At 41.4% G+C, this 22,328-nt stretch overlaps 1 protein-coding gene across 1 annotated transcript in view; it reads left to right on the top strand.

Annotated features, from left to right (window-relative positions):
- The window catches only part of Fancc (FA complementation group C), a 150,573-nt gene that overhangs the window by 106,368 nt on the left and 21,877 nt on the right, over positions 1–22,328 (top strand). The window contains exons 7-8 of the mRNA XM_036188304.1: positions 5,288–5,452; positions 14,585–14,741. Coding sequence (XP_036044197.1) covers positions 5,288–5,452; positions 14,585–14,741 — 322 coding nt within the window. The remainder of the gene's footprint in view (positions 1–5,287; positions 5,453–14,584; positions 14,742–22,328) is intronic.

Here is a 22,328-nt window from a genome sequence, read left to right as displayed (position 1 = left end):
GTTTTGGATTAATAGCAATGCCAGAGGAGATTTTAAGACAGCCTGGTATTGACTGTGCCATGTGGTTATTAGTGGTCACTCTTATGCAGATCTATAATGAAAAAGAATAAGCCAGTGAGCAGCATCCCTCCATGGCCTCTATATCAGCTCCTGCCTCCAGGTTCTTGCCATATTTGAGTTCCTGTCCTGACTTCCTTTGATGATGAACAGTGATTTGGAAGTGTAAGCAGCAAAATCCCTTTTCCCTCCAAGTTGCTTTGGTCATGGTGTTTCATATAGCAATAGAAACTCTAAGACAGCATTAATTCCTAGTGACAGTCTAAAGACTTTAGGGTGACATACTAAATTCTACTTACATATTTTGTTTTGTTGATGAAGTTCTGTAGTGCTATGTCATCTTTGTTTTTATAGTCAAGATAGGTTTTAGTGATGTGCTAGGTGTGCACAGCCTCTTCTCCTGTGTACTCATCCTTCCTGCAGTTCCTTCTTGTTCCACACCTCGTTCCCAGATGGCAGCTCCCCCAGCAGCAGCGTCTTCCACAGTGCTCCACTCAATCTTTTTCCAACTCACCATTATGGGGATTTATGTTCTAAATTAATTTTTTTTTTTTTAGTTAATCATCTAAGATGTTAAAAAGAGCTGTTCATTCCCAGTTGCAAGTGTCCTGAAATCTCAGAATCTTTGAGCTTACATAGAAAGATAAGAGAGGGAAGAGCTGTGCTTATGTGACTCTGGATTATAGGTGGAATTTTTCGTCGGCACTGCTATATGTAACAAAAGGAGTTATCAAGTAAGAATTATAGTTACAATATCCAGTCCATTTATATTTGGCAAAATTAGAAAAAAAATTCTATTATCTATGTGTGTGATTCTAAAGTTTTATACCTAATTTACTTTTTATCATAACTAAGAAAAACTATAAGTTTAATTATTTAGTCTTTAACTTCATCAAAGACCCTAGAAGGTGAAATGTTACCTAATGACAGGGACACCTGGCTACCTGGATACTCACCCTAGGTTCTTTTGTAATGTTGGGGCATCCAACTTTGGCCTACAGGCCTTGTATATCTCACAGACATTTCTGAAAAGCGGGGAATTTTGAAGGACTGTCCTACTTTGTCTTGGCAAAGTTTGGTGGTTGTCTTTTTTTGTGTCTTGCTGGTCCAGTTTGAACAGTAACTGTCAGCAATTGAGGCAAGGGCAGTTTCTTTGCCCACATGGCTAGCTTTTGCCATAAAGAAAGGAAACTCGATACGGAGTTTCTTCAATGCCCATCATCTTATTTGAAATAAATGATGTCAGGCAGACATGTCTTACTGTCATGCAAAGCCTTAGGTTATTAAACATATTAAATACCATATACTGTTGGTCTTTGAGGTGTTTGAAGACCATCTATCCATTTAAATATATCTGTGTATGACCTTGAAAACATACTTAACATAACTATAAGTTTGACTATTATAGATGACTGTTACTTTGTATTTTTTAATTACATTTTAAAATTAGTTGTATAAGCACAATACCCCAAACAAGAGTAAAAACACATATAATAAAAACTTTAAATTTGTATCAATAAACCAAAACCTATACCACTGTAAAGTATTTTGAGATTAATATTTGTTTCTGGATTAAGGAAGATTCAATAATCTACCCTTTTATCCTATCATTTCTATATCCCCCTTTTTTCTTTTCACAACAAGATCCCTGAATCTAATCTCCTTTATTTAGCTTTTTTTCTGACCATTACCAATAACAAGTTGTAACCCCCATTAAATGATAGCAAACACCTATAACCAATAGTTTGGGAATGTGGGCATTGTTCTCTAGACTACTTCCTGTTGTCTGGGGGTACTGGTATCTTTGGGGGAACTTTGAGAAAATTGAGATAATAATGAATTCCTGGCTGGAGTAGTCTGTGAGGTTGGATCATCTCAGCCAGCAGCCTTGAAGCTGTTTTGGATGCAGAATTTTGAGAAGACTGTTAGAGAGGCATTTTGAAATGCTGGATCACCTGGGCCATCCACTTTCATTGGTGTTTGGTCTCCTTGTTCTGAAAATACATAAACTTTTAAGGTAAAAAAAATATATATATGCATTAGTACAAGTATAAACTGTGTGTTGTACACAAGTTAGCCAAAGATGATTTTTTGTTTTATGTTTGAGCAGATAAAATATATGTTACATGTTTGTAGTTTTTTGTTGTTGTTGTTGTTTTAGGTTTATTTTTTTATGTCTGTAGTCAGGATTTTCAGGGGGGTCTTTCTTGATCAAACCTGATCCATATCAATCTGGAATGAATCCAGAGCTTCTCATTTCCTGTGGAAATAAAAGCATAACCTTCCTCCCCAATGCAACATACCTTTTGACTTAAAATTTGAAGTCAAGATATTTTTTTAAAATATAGATTGGTTTAATCTAGCAGCTTTAATCCAGTGTCTCTTAGCAGCCCAAAAGTTTAAAGACAACACAATAACATATAGGATCTAGACTCTTGTGTATTTTTCTATTATGGCCTTTTTCTTTCTTTTTTCTTTTTGGTTTTTCGAGACAGGGTTTCTCTGTGTAGTTTGGTGCCTGTCCTGGATCTCACTCTGTAGACCAGGTTGGCCTTGAACTCATAAACTGCTGTCAGCCACTGAAGGTGTAGCTTAGCTTATTGTATGACAGTAGTGGATGATGGCTAGCAGCTGGTTCTTCCTGCAGGCAGCTGCTGGGAGACACATCTTGGTACTGCAGTTGGCATGAGAGACATGAGACTAGGAAGGTGTGTTTGACTCTGTTTCTGTGCATTTAGAACTATTTTTAAAGTTTTCTCAAGCTTTATGTGGATGTATGGGCACCATTTGTAGGTGGAGTTTTTCATCAGGACCACCATCAGCTCTGTTCTGCCAGCTGCTTCCTAAATAACCACTCAGAGACTATTAATTGTAAATGCTTGTCCAAAAGCTCAGGCTTATTACTAACTAACTCTTACAACTTAAATTAACACATTTCTATTAATCTATGTGCTGCCATGTGGCTCCTGGCTTTACCTGCCCTCTAGCATGTCTTGCTCCCTCTGTGTCTCCTCTGACTCCTCCCTTCTTCCCAGTGTTCTTAGTCTGGCTTTCCTGCATAACCTCATTCTATTGAGCTATTGGCCAGTCAGCTTTTTCACTAAAACAATCACAGCGTAATTTACATAGTGTACAGAAGAATTATTCTACAACACTGAATGTTTTCCTTCGACTATTTAGCATAGAGCCCTAGCATCATTTGTTACATGGAGTCAAATGAATGTTTGTGAACCCTGTCTCAAAAAAACAAACAAACAATTTAAAGACTCCTATAAAATGAGGTAGTGCTTATGTTTACCAAAATGCAGACAGGTCAATAGATAGCCTTCTGAAGGTTCTGATGGCATTTGTGGATCCAGCCTGAGACTTGCCAGAACCTAGAGATCACGTTCAAGGGACAGCTAAGCAGTGCTTTCTAGACTGCATCCCACTAAGTATTGTTCTTTGACTCACTGCCAGAGTAGTATTCCAAATGACTTCTGCACAAGAACTGAACTGCAAAGGCCTTGATGCTAAGTACACACTGCTAGAAACATCTTTCCTGTGTGGTTGTCTGTAGCTTCCCAGTTGTCTGCACAAACCATAGTACTATACAGTAAGACAACTGCTTGGAAAGTCCGAAGTGCCATACCTTCTAGCTGTTTGTAGCAAAGACCTGGGTAGAATTTAAACATCTGTCATTGAATTGTTAATGACTGTTTATCAGCCTCTCAAAGCCCTGGAGCTTTTCTGACCATCTCTGCATCTGAACTCATGGCATCAATCTACATTTTATGAAGATTTGAAACTTGTGAAATGAACTTTAAATAGTCAAGCGATAAAAAGTCAACAATGAATGGAGTCCCTTAGTGGAAGCAAAGAGAATAGTACAGCTTGCTCATTTGGGATTGTGTTTGGGGCCTTCAGCTGCTTGAACTTTGGAAGTCATACAGTGAAAGGAATAATAACAGGTGTGTTTTCATAAGTGGATGCAAATTTATAGATTCAGGTGTGAACTAGAAAGTTTGTAGACCACTATGCTGTTTCTGATTCCAAGGTTATGATTTGTACAGCTAAAAACTTGGCAGATAACTTTAGATATAAAAGATAATGTTATTTTAGTTTTTATTAGTGGTAGCCTGGCTATGATGGCCCTGTCAGGTTTGGCAGCTGTCTTTGAAGTGATATCATGGCCCCATTTTGCCTCAGGACAGAGATGCTTGGTTGCCATTAAAATCCACATGGCAGCACACCTTAAGGATCCCCAGGTTGGGGCTGAGGAAACAGTTCAGTTGGCAAAGTGCTTGCTGTGCAGATAGGGCCTGAGTGATCCCAGCATCCAGGTAAGACCTGGGCATGGTGGCATATATTTGTGATCCTAGTCCTGGGGAGATGGAGACAGGTGGATCCCTGAGGCTCATTGGCTGGCCAGCCTAGTCTATTCAGTGAGCCCAGGGCCCAGTAAGAGACCCTGTCTTAAAAAACAAGGTAGAGACCTGCACACACACCCCACATATGGATTTTGAATCTTGTCCAAGGTTTTAAGGGGCTAGGTTATTTTTTTATTATTATTTTTAATGGACAGGAACAGAATTTCATGGTTTTTAGCTATTAAAAAAACAAGACTTTAAAAGCTTATAAAAAGACTCAAAGAGCATGTGAGGCATCAAGTTACTTTTTAAAGTCAATCATCTGATAAGAGTAAATGAACTCCATAGAAAAGTTGAATGTCCTTTGAAAACTATACTGACTCAACACACTCTGCAAGTTCCCTGGGAAAATTGTATCTTATTCAATTATAACATTCTTTGAGAGGGGGGTGGGAAGAAAAATTATGCTAAGCAGAATTCCTTGGAGCAAATGAGGAAGGCTTGAGATGGGTCAGGGTTCCTGGGATGTCAGGCTAGTGCTTACATCCCATGGACTTTGTGGGATGTTATCCCATTTCTCTCCTGCACAGGTAGGCAGCTAGAGAGTTGACAGTATTGACTGTGAAGGGGAAGTGGGAGTTGTTTGGGCCCTGGTTAATCAGATATGTCTGTAGATAGCAGTAGAGATAAAATCCTCCTGTGAGTGCAGGAGACATGGGAATGTCAGTGACTAAAGAAGACCTGGCACACAGTGCTAGAGAAGATCTTTATTGGGCCAGCATGGAGGCCTATCACTGTCTTTTCAGCAGGAAGACTTTATGTGTTCTGTTACATGTGGCTTTCTGATCTGGACTGTCACTTTTTACCTTTTTCTCCATTAGGATGCCTCCCGAGAGCATGATGTCCCTATCACAAGTTTGTGTCCCTCTTGTTACTCTGCCTGATTTTGAACCCCTGGTGGAGGCTCTACTCATCTACCATGGACATGAACCTCAGGAAGTCCTCTCACCTGAGTTCTTCGAAGCTGTAAATGAGGCCTTCTTGTCGTGAGTCCATTGATCTTATCACTCAATTTGTTTTTCCTAGTTGCAGAATGTTGTAGTGTGGAAAAAAATCATATGACAGTGTACTTAATGTCCTCAGTTTCCCTTTTATTTTTTATTACATGTATTTATTTATTATTAGCATGTGTAGGGCTGAGAACAGCTACAGGAGTTGGTTTTCTCATTACTCCGTCTGGTACCAGTGATTGCACTCAGACCATTGGGCTGGGCAGGAAGCACCTTTCTGCTTGCCATCCTCACCACCATCAGGTTCCCTTTAATGCTCTTAAAAAATGACTGAAGATCCCAAAAAGCCTCATATGGTTTGTACTTTCCAGTATTTGTCATATATGAAAACACACCCAGAAATTTAGGAAATGCTTATTAAGCTGGGGCAGAATGTTTGCCCAGTAGGAGGCTTGATCCTCAGTCCTTCAAAGGGAGAGAAAGGAGGGAAGAGGAAGGGAGAATATGACTTTAACAGAAAATTGTTTTATTTGAAAACAGTAATAAAGGGCTGTAGAGATGGCTTAGTGGATAGGAACACTTGCTGAGCAAGCATGTCTTCAAATGCTTATCAACCACATAAAAGCTGTACATGGTTATACATACTTGTAACCCAGGCATTGGGATGCGGAACAAAATAGGTGGATCCCTGGGGCTTGTTGGTCAACCACTTTTAAAAGGGAAGATCCAGGTTCAATTAAAGACCCTCTCTCAAGGGAATAAGATGGAGAGTGATAGAACAGGTTATCTTTTGTCCTTCTTTGGCCTCTGCACATGTGCATAGAGGTGCATACATCATCATCATCATCATCATCATCATTATTATCATAATAAATAATAATAATAATAGATGATAATAACAGTAGTAACAACAAATACATTATCTAGAGGTAATCTGTCTGAACTGTTTTTATGTCTTAAGAGTCTCTTTGCCTGGCATGGAAAGCTATGTTCAGTTTGTGGGATATACTGCTTTGGTAGAAATGCCTATCCTTACACAGATGCGTAATTAGAAAGTCAGTGCTATCATAATAGCCGTTGGAGATAAGAGTGATAGTTTGCTTTGACCTAAATTTGAAATGGTCATGCTTTTAAAAGTTAGTTGCACTGTGAGATCTGAGGTGAATGAGATTTTTATACTCTGTTACATTAAAATCTATTGACTTGGCCTGGGGTGCTGGCTCACTTGGCAAAGTACTTGTCATGCAAGTATGAGTGCTTGAGTCCAGATCCCAGCCTATGTAGAAAAGCCTATTGTGGTGGTTTGTACCTGTAATCCTAGTGAAAGGCAAGCAGAGACAGGAGGATCCCTGGGACAGCCTAACCAGATCAGAGGCTCCAGGCCAAGTTGGAGATTTGTCTCAAAAAATAAACTGGAGAGTGATTACAGAAGACATCTAGTGTCTGGCCTCTAGATGTGCACAAGCACCATAAACGCGAATGTACACACATGCCTATTTTGTAGTTCGGGTCTTGTACCTCTGTGTGGCTTTGTAGCATGATGTGTGGCTCATTTGGAAAATCTCCATCCTTATCTTATGCACATTCTGTCAGTGTTGGCATATTCCATTATATGGTGAAAACTTTACAGCTGCTGTTCTCACTGTCATCCGTGTTGACAGGTCACAAAATGTTAAAAAGCTATCACAAATTTTCCAAGGCTCTAATTTCCTCTTAAAACCTTAAATTTGGGCTGCCAAGGTAACTCACTGGGTGAAAGCCTGGCAGCCTGAGTGGATATGTGGAATCCACAGTTGGAGAATAGAACTAGCTTCCAAAAAATTGTCTTCTTACTTTCACATAGGTGCCATGGCTTGTGTGCACTGTTACTACACATGTACATAGAGGTAATAACAAAGTAATTTATCTTTAAATAAAGAATATGCCCAGGGATCCTCCTGTCTCTGCCTACCTTGCAATGGGATTACAGGTACATGCCACTACAAAGAGCTTAAAATTTAAAAAATAGACAAAAACCCTTCAGGCCTATTATGGACCACAAATTCTATCCTTTTATTTTTCCCTTAAAGGTGACCTGGTCACTTCGTTAGTTGTTAAGAAAGTATGTGCCATATAAATACATGAATAACCATGATTGGTGGATTGTCATTCTTTCAAGTCACTGTCTATGGAATGAAAGTATTACTTGAGGCAAGAGCTCAGACTTGCACAGGAATGCCTCTCTACAGACAGAACAGGCTGGGCATGGGGCAATGTGTCTCAAATGTTCTCCTTTACCATGAAGAATTTTCTGAAAATCTTCCAAAGAGTGACAATTAACAAAATCTGTATTTTATACCACCCCATCAAAAGCTCTTGTTGAATATGTTACTTTCCCTGTGAAGGTGCAGGCAAGGGTGAGGGTGCAGTGACTGTCTCTAATCACCCAGGTACAAAGTTTGCCTGCTGTTGCTTTTGCACTGTTAGTGCAGTGGTTCAGGAAAATCCATGAGATCCCAGATGGTTACTCAGCACTTTAAATGTCTGTGGCTAAGTTTCACAGACAAGGTCTTTAGTGCTTGGCTAATATTGCCAGTAGATGGACCATGGTACAGCAATTGTAGCCAGGTCTGGAGGGTCACAGCCCAGGGAGACACTAATGAACTGTAGCATCTTTCTATAAATCATTGGATTCATTTTTATTCACTTCTCAATGACCATTGGAAATCATTGGAAATCACTGGAGGTCTCTACTTATGCCACAGTGGACTTTCACTGTACTAGCATGTAAGCATGGTGCTACAGAAGACACAGGACAGCAAATGCCAACTGCTGTAAGGTCCAGAGCAAACAGCTTTCCTCAATCCTGCTCTCATTTGTGTGAATACGTGCTCTGGAGTAGATGCCTGGGTCTCTTGAGTCGGTGCTCTCTGATCTGTCAGCTCATCGTCTCCTGACAGAACAGCTGTGGGATGGGAGTGCAAATCTTCTAATCCCCCTTTGAAAATCAGTCATCCATTCTTAAATTCAAGAAACGTATACTATATTAATTTTGTATGAAATCTGGTAAGTTATAATATAATGAAAATCATACATTAAAATATGTAACTATAAAAAATATATAAAAATTTTATATAAAATATATAATTATCCAAAATAATTGATAAAAATTTAGAAAACTTTCAAGAATGTTTTGTTTTGTTTTTCGAGACAAGGTTTCTTTGTGTAGCTTCACGCCTTTCCTGGAACTCACTCTGTAGCCCAGGCTGGCCTTGAACTCACAGAGATCCACCTGGCTCTGCCTCCCAAGTGCTGGAATTAAAGGTGTATGCCACCACTGCCTGGCTAAGAGTGTAATTTTTTAGATTTATTTTTACTTTAAGTGTATGAATAATGTTTTGCCTATATGCATGTATGTGCACAAGGCATGTGCCTGTTGGCTCTCTAAGAACTGGGGTTACAGATGGTTGTCAGCCACCATGTGGATATTGGGAGTCAAACCTGAGTCCTTCGCAAGAGCAACACATGTGCTCTCAACCACTAAGCCATCTCTTCACATTCCTTCAAAAGTTTAGAAACACATTATTGAAAAAGAATATTTTCTTGTGTGCTTGCCTTTTATTACATTTCCTTGTAGGCACAAAGGAAAACATCAGAGTATTTAAATTACTTATTTTTTTATAATAATAGGATTATAAGATTTATATCAGCTATATTGAGACGTGGCAAAAAGCATAGTAAAAGAAAGAGAATAAACTTTAAGTGAATCTCTGAAAATATATAAAAATTCCCTAAATGTTCTTACCTTTAAATTCTTTTTCAAATACAAAAATATACAAACATGTTCTTTTGAGTGTCAGAGAAGTAACATTAGATATCATGTAGTCACTGTGCAGCCCATCTGTACACTCCTGAGCATGAGGACTGGAAGTGCAGCCCAGCTGTGAGCCACTTGCCTAGCCTGGTTCAGTGGGAGAAGGAGAGAAGAGAAGGGTCTAGGAAAGGTAAAAGCCATCAGCATTGTTACAAAAAATGGCTGTGAGCTCACAGTGCCTCGAGTGAGTCTGAATTGCCCTGCCCACAACAAGGTGCTGTGGACTCCACACTGAGCTGTTGTGAGTGACTTCTGTGCAGTGTTTGAATCCGTGTTTTTTTCTTACAGAAATGTTCTAGATTCTACTCAGTCTTAGAAAATAAGACTCATTCATGCTAAAAATTCAAAGTGCAGATAATGCAATTTTTTCTCATTGTACATATTACAGGTACAGTGCTGTGAATACAGAAGTACACACACATATATAATGCCCAAACATTGATGTGATTTAAAAATATTTACTACTATTTTCCTTTAATATGATAAAAGCACTATGCTTTAAAAAGTATTTTATTAGTACATTTCCCTTAATTCTTTATTTAAATGCCTTTAGACAGAAAATGGGAATTGTAGATTTTTTTTTTTTTATTTTTTTTATTCAAAACAAACCTTTAGATGCCGGGCAGTGGTGGTGGTGGCGGCGGCAGTGGCGGCGGCGCACGCCTTTAATTCCAGCACTCGGGAGGCAGAGCCAGGAGGATCTTTGTGAGTTCGAGGCCAGCCTGGTTTACAGAGCAAGATCCAGGAAAGGCACAAAGTGACACAGAGAAACCCTGTCTCGAAAAAAAACAAAGAAAAAACAAACAAACAAAAACCTTTAGGGCTGTCAAGATGGTTTAGGAGATAAGAGCACTTTCAGACAAGCCTAGTGACCCAAGTTCAATCTCTAGAACCCACTGAAGGAAAGACAGAATCAACTCCTGCAGATTGTACTCTGACCTCTACAAGTGTTCTGTGGTCTGCCCATGCCTTCAGACAACAAATACTTAAATAATACATAAATACAAAAAAATCTAAAAGCCATATATAATGCCACCAGTACATCTAAAATTGTTTTTAGTTCCTTATCATTATTTTATATCTAATCAGGACCTAAGTTCTTCTGTTTTGTACATTCTTTTTTAGTTGTTAGAATCAGAGTCCAAAGCTGTCTATGGTGTTTGGTTCATAAGTTCCTTTACGTTTCTTTCAAGCTGTAGGTTGGTTTTGCAAAGTATTTGTTAAAGTAGTAGGTTACCTTGCTCCGCTTTCAGGTTGCAGAACATTTGGCCATCTCTGGTGTGGTGAAGGATGCCAGCCCCTCCCGCCAGGATGTAGCCTGTGCTCAGTTCCTGAATGAAGATGGGCCTGCCTTGCTGCTTTCCATTCTGATCTATTATGTGCTCATGCCCTGTTGACATTTTTAGTAGTAGAGTTCAGTTTGTTTATCATAAAATAGGTCTAGTTCTTCTCATTTTTCTTCCTTTGTGTGTGTGTGTGTGTGTGTGTGTGTGTGTGTGTGTGTGTGTGTGTGTTTTACCTTCCATATAAACTCTAAAAGTGATTTGGCCTCTGGAAAGATACCTTATGTTATCTGGGGAAGACCTCAGCAAGTATGTGGGTTGGCCTAGGGAGAACAGCATCTTTGCATGCTACAGCTTCCTGGCCACCTATGAGTACAGCTGTCTGTCTGTTCAGCTTCACTCTGTGATCCAGCAGCATTTGCTGTGTTGCCCCATGTGTGCATTTTAGACTTTTTATCATCAGTGGGTCATCTTGTTCATCTCAGGTGTCCTGTTGTATCATTGCACTTGGGAAATGAACCTGGTATAGAATTTATGTTTCTCATACGTAACTCTTAACATGTATAGGTAATACATATTTCATATTCTGTGAAAATTGATGATCTAGAGAAGGCTAAGTTGTTTAATGTTTTCAAAAAAGGTTAAAACAAGAATTTTATATGATAGCTCACACTTGTAATTCCAGTGCTCAGGAGACTGAGACAGGAGAATTGCCACAAATCAAAGCCAACCTGGGTTTTACCAAGACTCTATCTGGAAAAAAAAATCAACTAACCAAACAAAGTGAAACACCAAATCCTAATTTTTATGGTTAAAATCTGAAAAGCCAGGCCCTGGTAAGATGGCTCAAAAGCTAAGAGCTCACATGATCTTCCAGAGGACTCAAGTTTAGTTCAGAGCATCCATGTGGGCAGCTCGCACTGCCTGTAACTCCAGCTCCAGGGGATCGGATTGATGGCCTCGTCTGGCCTCTGTGGGCATCTACACACACACACGACATACCCTCGTAGACAGACAACCACATACCCATATAAATAAACATGTAAAGTTGAAGTAATTTTTTCTATCTTCAATCCTTCTGTCAAAATTTACTCAGTATGTCTGAATTTTTGATAAATCTGCCATTACCTTTGTTCTTCATGGATGTTGAGTAATCCTCATCTGCAGTTTAGCTGAGTCCTTGAGGTTCGAATGCTTTTCCCACTAACTCCCATACAACACAGCACAGTGGAAGCTCCATTTCTGATTGTAGGGGTCCACCGCCTCTCTGTGTCCAGACATTTTTTGGGGGGACAGGAGTTGGATTAAAGCAGACCTTTGGCATCTTTTGTAAACCCCAATAGTAGTTTCAGAAATTATCAATCAAATCAGGAGGCGTGGTGCCCAGAGCACAGGGTGAGGGCCTGCCCGCCCTTGCTCTCATTTCACTTATCATAGAACATTCTCCCTCAGCAACTAATAAAGTTTATTTGGTTTGGAAAGTTTTGTCTACTAATCCACAAGGGACAGACTGTCCAGAAATGCTGGGTGGTCCTCAGCATGTCCAATTCCAACAGCTTCAGACCTAGCAGTTAACCTAGCAGCCGCATCAGCTGGAACCTTTCCATGGACGCTTTCCTGTGGAGAGCCCATCCGCCACATGTCCACAAAGGAGGCTGACTCAGTGAGCTGTGCAGGGAGCCTGCTCCACACCCTGTTCCCCTCCCAGTTTGAACAGTTCCCCACATAGGCTGTGTGGCCTCCTAGAAACCGCAGCTTTCTTTGACCAACATAGTCTTGCCCTATGTTCAGCTTCTCAACTGCTTACCACAGCACACGGTGGAATTCCTGTGTTTTATGATTGGCTGGGCGTCTTTTGCCTTGGCTTCCAAATACAGTCACATATTTCCAGAAATGGGCTGTCTGTTTCCTCTAAACAACTCATACTGGTTCCCTTTTGTGGTTTAGATAACCTAGAGGAACCTTTTAATTTCTTAACTTAAATGTCGTACCTAACATTTTATAAAATTCATCCCTGGGAGTCTTGTCCCAGCATCTGCAAGCTGAAGACTGCCTAAAATTTTTCAGAGGTGAGTTTCGTTAATCTGTGGGGTGTTAGTAATTGAGTGTGTCATGTCTTCTGAACTAAACCCAAATCCAGTGCTTCAGAAACCCTGGAGAGCCTGATGACAGCATGCAGAGGTTTCCTTCCCTGTGCTTGAAGCAGATTAAAGAGGAAATGGCTGCATGGCTTCAGTGTTATGACAGAGTAAGAAATATATGTATGGTCTCTGTCCAGGCTTATAAAACTTTCGTGATTTCCTGAGTGATAGGGGTAAGGGTACAATAAGTCTTTTCTAACCATATGTGAGTTTAGGCAAAGGGGTGAGTCTGCTGGGCCCCCGAGAACTTCAGGATTAGGGTCAGCAGCAGAGCAACCAGCCTTGCTGACCACCAGAACTGGGTATAATTACCAGTGCTGGTGATAGATATATCAGCTCAACCACAGGGCTTGAAAAGCATCCAGGTGAACACAAAGACATTGCAAGGCTGGTGTACCTAGAGAGGGCATAGAAAGCCCAAGACCATCCCCCATGTGCCTTGTGGGTCTCTTCTGTCTGACCATTCCTGGTTGTTTCTCTTATAATGAATTACTGATTATTGTAAGTAGAGCATTGTTTTAAATTCTGACCTGCTTTACCAAATTGTCATACCCAAAAGAGGGGTCACGGGAAGCTGTTTTTAACTGGAAGACTCGTAGTTTGTGGATGAGTTGCTTACTGATGGCTGCAGTACCTGTGGGTAGTTAGCATCCACGTCAGATTGAAGCAGTGTGGTATCCAGAGAGATGGAGAGGAGATTGGCATGCAAGAAAACATCTGTGCAGTTGATGAGAGAAGTGTGTAAATACAGTTGGCTCCTGGCACCATAGATGACTAACACCACCTGACCACATAAGGTGACTGTGTGACATGTGGCAACTGTATGACTAATAAGTTAGAACACAACACTTTTGAGAGTCAGAGGCATTCCTGTTTATAATTATGAGCTTGTCACACACAAGCTGGGGTATATCTTTACTCCAAGATGAGGAGGCTCAGGTGCCAGTGACATGCTGAGCAGTACCCTCACCCAGACAGTGCCCTCCCCCAAGTTAAAAGCTGGGAGTACTCCCTGACATGCCTGTAACCCCAGTAGTGTGTGTGTGGGCAGAGGAGTGGTATGGAGAAAGGAGAACTGCTGTGCTAGCTGGCTGTCAGCCTCGCCAAAAGAAAGAAAAAACAAAAACAACCATGCACTGTAGGTTCAGGAATAGACCCTGCCTCAGTTCTCTGAAGTAAGGCAGAGAGTGATAGAGGAAGAGATCTGATGTCATCCACTGGCCTCTGCATACATGAATTCATGGAAATACACACATGTACATATACCACACTGTCACACATACTCACACTACACACAAAAGACAGAACACTGAAATAAAGCTACATGAAATGGTTTGGCTGTAGCATAAGGTTCATTGTGCACCAACGGGGTTGCTTCCCATTAAGACTTATATTCACATTTATTGAGTATTCACAGTGTGGTCTGTGATGTGTATTATATGTGTGTTGCTACTTTGGATCCTTCTAGCTACTTTTGTTTTACAGATAAGTAAAGTGAGACTATGAAGGGACAGATAACTTCCCTAGGGCTCTGGACTCAGTCCAGGTCTCAGCCTACTTCAATGTTTAAAACATAGCATGCTTTTTATGTCTGTATTTCCTGGACATTGAAGGGATTTTGTTCAACTCATTTTTCTTTTTTCCCTTTCTTTGATTTGTATTTGTTTATACTTTTGGAAGAAGTCCTCATCTTCTAAGTGTTCCACTAAGTTCTTAGGTGGGTGATTGTCACAGCAAACAGGTACATAAATACTGACTGATGCCAAGACCATGGTGAGAAGCCTCACATACCTGATTAGTAATTGCCATTTGAACATTGCTCTTCCCACCCCCCACACACCTTTTTAGGAATCTATTTCTGTTTAACCTTCTGTTTCTATCTTGCTCAAAGGAAAAAGATCATTCTGCCCACGTGCTCTGTGGTCAGCCTCTGGTTTCGGCATCTCCCCAGTCTTGAAAAATCAACGCTGCATCTTTTTGAAAAGCTGTTCTCCAGCAAGAGAAATTGCCTGAGAGAGATGGAGTGCTGTATAAAAGAGTCATTGCTGGTACGTGCTGAGCTTTGGTGACAAGAAAAATCCTTAAAGGAATTGCTGAGAATAATGTCTTTCATTAAAGAGTGACAGAAGTAACAAGTATAACCAGACCAGGGCCTTTAAACTTACCATCTCTGTTTTGTTAGGGGAGTGTAATGCTTCCTATGATTAGAAGAATCCTAATTTACATGTGTATTGGCTCCACCCACCTCCTGATGCTCTTCTGTATTTGCCCTGTTCCACTGAATTGCCCCATTTCACAGGAGAAAACAGACAGGCCATGTCCTTACCTATGGCACATGTAGAATGTAGTTCCCAGGGGTTTGAACAGGCCAGAGATGCAGAATAGGCTTTTAAAAAATACTCTTTCTCATTTTAACATGAGGAACATGTGCTTAAAACAGAGGGCCTTAGAAGGGAGAGAGAAACAGTTAATACAAACTTAAAGAGTGAACTTACAGCTCTTCATGAGGAGAAAGTAGAGTATTTAAGAGAAACAGACGAGCTCAGAAAAATCTGAAAGCAGCAAAACCAGTTGGACTTGTCTAAGTTTCCTTGTGGGTGAAGCTCCTGCATACAGAAGCTCCCACTTCCTCAAGAGCCTTAAGGTCTTGGCATCAGTGGCCACACTTCCAAGCAGTGGTCAGGGCCTGGCCAGTCAGAATGTCTGCCTTTAGTGGATTAGTGGGGTTCTGTAAGAACCGGTGTCCCCAGTAGAAAAAAAACAACAACAAAACTACATATCACACAATATCTGGTGACAATTTCACCCTAAGAATCATGTTTTCCCTAATGAGGGAAGGACCTCTTCTTTAATTTAGTGACAGGTTGAGACGAAGGTGTCTTTCAAATGAACTGCTTTCTTGTAAGATACACAAAAGAAGAATAAGCAAAAGGTATATGAGTGTTTGTGTCTGTGTAAGGCACACTAAACTGAGCACTGTGGTTCACTGACTTGTTCCAACTACTCAGAAGACACAAATGGGACGGTGAGTTGAGCTTAGTTTAAAACCAGTTTGGTTGGGTGAGCAAAATGTCTCTGTGAGTAAAGGTGCTTGCTGTCAAGTTTGGCAACATGAGTTCAATACCCAGGACCCACAAGGCGGAAGGAGAGCTAACTACCACAAGTTGTCCTGTGACCTCCCCACACAGCCTATGACATGTACCACCCTCCCCCTTAATAAATAAAATATAATTAAAAACCAGCCTGGATAACATAGCAAGACCACATTAAAAATATGAAAGAGATTATCTGTGTACAGAGTGCTAATAAGAGACCAGCCAGTGTCCACAGAAGAAACTGCCTACCTCTGCTCCAGGAGACCAGTTCCTTCAAGCAAAGGCCCAGATTTTGGTGAAGTCCTCAGTGAAGTTAAAGGGCTTGTTCACTCAGGCAAGCCTCCAGCCACCAGTGCCTGTTTAGTGTGCATGTTTGCAGGGCAAAGCCATGGTGACTTGTGTTTCAAATGCAGTCTGCAGGCACCAGTATTTCTTCTTCTACAAGGCGTTTTATCTCAGTTTCCTAGTGTCAGGTTTTGGAGTGAAAGGTCCAGGACACGGGCTGTCTCATTTGCATATCCACACACAGTTGTCACCCAGCATGGTTACAGAGAGGAGTTGGTGCTGTCAGAGCAGTCATGTGAGTCCTATTAAAAGTTGAACTTGAAGTCCAGGCGGCAGCGGGGACACACGCCTTTAATCCCAGCACTTGGGAGGCAGACGCAAGCAGATCTCTGTGAGTTCGAGGTCAGCCTGGTCTACAAAGTGAGTTCCAGGACATCCAGGGCTGTTATACAGAGAAATCCTGTCTTCAAACAAACAAAGAAAGTAGAACTTACTCTGTTCCCAGGAATCATAAGGTGGTTAAAGAGCAGGGAAGTACAGGTACAGTGGCATGACCTTACAGGAACCTCAGGTGTCTCCTCTGTGTTCTCAGTGGCTCTTGTGGCCTGGGGTTTCTGATGGAGGCAATGAATTCCCACAGCAGCGCAGGATAGTGAGAGCTCAACTCAACGGCCAGGAAACTGGAAGAGCATGTATCTGCCTTGGTCACCGCCTAGACAGAGGAAGATGCTGAGACTGGCTGTCCTGCATTGTTGAAATCTCTTTTCAGATTGGACACTGTAAGTGAATCAGTCATAGGGCAGCAGTTGCTTGAATTCTTCTTGCTCTTTCACATGTATGTACATATGTATGTATGTATTGTACATTTGCACACATGATTGCTACTTCTCACCACTTTGAAAAGTTATATAGACTCTTATTTTATTTGTTTGTTTGTTTGTTTAAGTTTTTTGAGACAGGGTTGTGTAGCTTTGCGCCTTTCCTGGAACTTGCTTTGTGGCCCAGGCTGGCCTCAAACTCACAGAGATCCACCTGCCTCTGCCTCCTGAGTGCTGAGATTAAGGCCTGTGCTGCCACCACTGCCCGGCCGAAAAGTTATATAGAAGCTTAAGGCTAGAAATAAGAGTGCAGCTTCCTTAAAGATCTCATAGATCATTCTAGAAGCTCTCTGACAGCTCCTTCCAGATTAAAGTAGTAAGTTAGTTTGTCTGGTAAATGTCTTTATTTCTAAATTAAATGTGCACATTGCAGCTTATTTATCTCTGGTTTGCCTTGCTTTCAGTGCAAAATGATGACACTGGGTTATCGCTTTCAGGCTGCTTATAACCATCCTTTACATCGTCCCTCAGTGGAAAGCTTCCCAGTCCTATAGACTGTCTGTGACTGTTGATATTATGAGTTCTTTTCTGAACCTTGTCTGTTACCTGGAGCCTTCAGCCTAAGTCATCCTTAGGTGAACACAGGAAAGTGCCCCTCCCGTAGACATTATATTGAGGGAACCTCAGACTGGATTGGTGTTGGCCGTAACCTTCCTCATCAAGGAGCTTAGAAGCAGTTTATCAGGATCATGTGTGGGGAGCTTCAGAGCTTTTATTATGGTTGAGGAGGATTTGAGGGGGTGTTATTTGGTTTAATTTATTGTGGCATTACCAGGATGTGACCTCTCTATGCCTTGTGGTTCATGGAGGTAATTACAGTGCAGACAACAAGCTGGAAGCTGCTGATTGGCTTAGGCAGTTCTTCTCCACTATATTGAGCCCACAGAGCAGAGAGCTCAGCAGGAGAGAATAAGCCCGTGACCTGGCTGAATGATTACAGGGGTAACTTGAAGAACCTGCTTCCTAATTACATCATCTAATTCATTTATCGCAGTGCTGCATCTTCAAGCATTGACAGGGCCATTCGCAGTATCTGATCTGTAAGACTCAGCTTGACTGTGGCATTTTGCTGCCCAAGAAACATGATGCCAATTGCATTAGCGCTGGATTCTGACAGTAATTAAAGTGTGATGGTCTACATAACTTGTGTTTTGTGTGGAACATTGTTAATTATATTCCCATCTCTTGGGACTATCCAGAATGATTCCTGGAAATTCTATAGTTACCCAAATATAGCAAAAACAAAAGATAAAAGTGCTATGCAAAGTATAATGACCTCCCTGAATGTCCTTTGGCTTTTCAGAGACTTCAGAGGCCTGGAAGTTTCTGGTAAGACAATGAATAATAAGAGACTAGTCTGACATTGCCTTAATTCTGAATGAGATGTGTGTGTATGTACATGTGTGTGACTTGTGAAATAAAAATACATTCCCAAACCTGTTTATATGTGAGGTTCTACCTTTGGCTTCTCTACTCTGGATTGTCCCCAAGATCATGGCTGCCTGCCATAGTTGCTGGCCCAAGATAGATCAGAGTATTAACCCCAGTTTGTCATTTACTGTGCAGACTAAAAGTTTCAAAAACAGATGGTCTTGTGTTTCCTTTGACAGAGCAGTCACCAGGAGACCATAATCCGTAGCCTCAGACCTGACCTTAAAAACTGACGTCAAGAGAAGTAGTGAAAGCCACTTGCTAATTATGCAGCCCTTTTGGCACTATGCTCTTTGCCCAGGCTGGCCTTGTATCAAGGAGGCTGTTTTCCTGTTAGAGTTCTGTGTGTGGAGCCCAGAAAGCTATTGTTTAGGTCCCCAATTTGAATGAAAAGGACTGGATGGATGGCAGGGTGGCCTGTGCTTGGCTGCTACACTGTGCTACGTGCCAGAGCCAGGGGCACCGTGGTTCCCATGCCCTCCTGTGCACTTCTTTGTGGGCTGACCCGCCTGGAAGCTGGAAGCCACCACTTTGGGGCCTAGGAGAGCTGTCCCAAAGAGGGGTGCATGGGGGGCGGGAGGCGGGAGGCAGGGTAGGCTTTTGTTTTACTCTGATCTTAAGTCATTAGTTATCTTAGAAGAGATGGTAGCTCAATAAAAAGTATCTCTGTGTATTTGAGCTCCAGACATCTCAGTGTATTCCTCCTATTGGCTAGGAAGTGTCTTGGTTCTCATTCTTCAGAGGGCAGTCACTGTAACTTCAGAAGGAGAAACTTCCCAGAAAACCCATTCACAATGCCATCGCTAAAATACAATCAAAGAGGTAACTCCTGTCCTCAACGATGGTATTGATTTTTTTGTGCATGAATAGCTTCCACTTGTGTTCTAGCATTTTCTTTTCCTGCATTTTCATTAGTGTTCTTGAAGTACTTCCTGCTTGAGTTCTGAATGTGACACATATAATTAAACCAGAGCTGGAGTGGAAGACTTAGCCTTGGTGGACCATAGAGGTGTTGTGGGGCTTCTGTCTATACTGCACTTTGCAGTGTCAGCCTCAGGAGGGCGCCAGATGCCCCAATATTGTCTCCAAAGAAAGACAAGGATGCAGGATAATCTTCATTCTTGGGGTTGGAGGCCTTATAGCTACTGGAAGGTAGGGGGAAAGAGGACCACAGACAGACCACAAAAAATAATGGACCATGGCAGTCCCTCCCACCCAGATGTCAAGTTGAACATCAGTGGGACCTGAGAAATTACCTTTCAGTATAGGCACACAGGGACCAGAGCTAGAGAAGTTTGTCCATTGTGCAGAGCTGGGCATCCCATAGTGTGCACCCCCCACTTGTCCCACTTGTCTGTCCTGACATTGAGACCTCACGTAAACTTACAACATAAGAGCACATTTGGTACTTGTTAAGGTTTTAAGCCCAAGAATGACAGATTTATCACTAATTAAACAATAATTGCATTATGGGGTACTGAAAAAAAATTGCTTGCGGTATAAACAACATCTGGTAAAGATTAAAAAGAAAGCTCAAATTTGTTGTAAGAAACATGAATCTTTTAAAACAAAATAGATTCTAAAATGTGAAAGGGTTATTTAGTTTTATGTTTTACATTTTAAAAATAGAAAAGAAAGTGCCATAATGAAAATATGTATTTATATAAATGCCTTATTTCACGATAAATGTGAAGTTTTTTTTATATAGGTAGTTTTTAAGCTAAACCATTTTTTAATTCAGTGAAAGAGTTTATTGTTGAAGCCTATGAGGAATATTCCTTTAGAAGAGGCTTTTCTTTTTTGTTTTGTTTGGATTTGTTTGTTTGTGTCTCTCATTATAGTCACCCTTTAACTCATGTCTGTATACAAAGAGGGGTGTCTTTCTGACAGTAGAGCAGGAGGGTTGACTCGATGGGGGATGGGCTACTCTTCTGGTGTGCAAATCGGAGGGGAAACTTCTCAGCTGATTTTCTCAAATGACTGTTTTCTGAGTAAAGCATCAAACAATATCAAAATGTATCCCTCCTGAACTACTGAACTTGAGCCTGTGCAATAGAAGACTTGTGACTTTCATTCTTCCTGATCCTTCATTGTCTTTTTCTGAGAAGTATTCACTTTTCTCTGTGAATCACCTTATGAGTTTCCTTTCTCGTTCGTGTTCTCTCTCTCTCTCTCTCTCTCTCTCTCTCTCTCTCTCTCTCTCTTTCTCTCTCTCTCATGTGTGCATTCACATGCACGCACGCACACATACACAATCTGAAAACAAATTGATAGAAAAAGTGTGTCCTGTTCTTGAGAAATGTGCTGTGAGTTCTCAGCCTCTTTGGAGTGTCAGGTAGCTTATAATAATCCTTGATGCCTTGGGAGGAAAATAGCAGGCTTAATGAGCTCCACGGTCAGCTAGAAAGTCAGCACCACTTGCACAGCTCATGGTGCAGAGTGGGAAGCTGGCCTCCAGCACTCCTCACCTCTCTTATTGATGCTCTATACTGTCTATGTTGACTCATCTTCCTGAGTGTCATTGAGAGATGGAAGTGAGCCATCCTGGGTAGAAGGAACAAAGAGGAAAGAGTCTTATTAGATGGAGAGGCTGTGTAGCTGACAGAACATTGTGGTTTCCAGCAAAGGAAGAAGGTGAGGCCACAGGTCTTCATCATCATCTGTCTACCCTCAAATGCTTATTGAAAGTGAGGAGGGCAAGGAGAGGATAGAGTATTCCTGGTATCTCTTGATGGCGTGGTTTCCCTGGCATGAAGCAGTCTCCACGTGAAGATTGTTAGGCCAGATGGATGAGGGTTTGAGAAGGAACAGATTTTTGAGGGATGGAGAAAAACAGATGAGCAGATGGAACCTGAGGCAGAGTTGCTTTTTCTTTTTCCTTTATTTAGTAGGAAAGATAATTGCACAGATCTCATGTGTTAGAGCAGGGCTGTAGAGCCCTGGAATGCAGTGACCTATGATGTCCCACCTGACCTGTAAAACACTGTGCAGAAGACTTAAATCTGCCTCCTCCTCACAAGGATTCTGTAAGGAGTGGAATTTGGCTTTCAGAGAAGCTTGCAGAAAAGCTTTAGTTCTGGTGAGAAAATCAGCTTGAATGTGTCACAGGGACCTGAGAATACTTTATGAAGCAACTCAGTGATACTAAAACTGTGTCATTGGAAGCCTCCAGTAAAGAGTGTGGGGGAGAAGGGCTCTCGGAGCCGCAGCAGGGCTACATCAGCCCTCATCATGCTACTTCAGCAGATGCCCTGCTTGTCTCTTCCTGTTTCAGAATCTCAAGTTGCTTGTGGAAGCTGGGAGAAAACAACTAATCTGAAGTCTCTACAAAGAAAGACATCTACATATAGAGTCCAGCCACATAGAGAGAGTGGGTGGATTCCATGGCCTGTTTGGGTTGGAATTGCCAGCTGAGCTGTTCAGAAGGAAATCAAAGCGAAGTGCATCAAAGACAAACTGGGTTGGAGCACCCTTCCTTGTGACCTCTTGTGGTTCTGGTGACCACCCAATCACCTCTTACATCTTTCTTTGTTTTAAACTACTTAGAAATTCGTGTTCTCAGACCACATGATTCTCAAACTTTCAGTGACTGGCGGGCAGTGGTGGCATGGTGGTGGTGGTGGTAGTTAAGGCATTTGGAATAAAAATAAAATGGCTTTACTTCCCTGAATCCAGTTCTGGTCTTATTGTCTCTCATTGCACATTCAGCACTGTGTCTGTGCCTGTGGGTGTGTGACTTTGTTGGAGGGGGAGGGGGGGCTTTAGACTTTGTTTTTAGAAGGTGCATTCCTACACAAAACGGAATTGTCCTGACAAACTTAGCTGGATTCTATTTCTTTAAGACATTCAGCTTGCTTTTCTCCTGTTTGGACTTCTCCATTATGATCACATAGAAACACATTCAGTGTTTTTTGGGTCTATGTCCAAGTGCCCTAACAACTGTTAG

The sequence above is a fragment of the Onychomys torridus genome, chromosome 5, assembly GCF_903995425.1.
Source record: "Onychomys torridus chromosome 5, mOncTor1.1, whole genome shotgun sequence".
Lineage (NCBI taxonomy): Eukaryota > Metazoa > Chordata > Mammalia > Rodentia > Cricetidae > Onychomys > Onychomys torridus.
The sequence above is the reverse complement of the archived record's forward strand: the minus strand, read 5'-3'. Positions and strand labels throughout refer to the sequence as shown.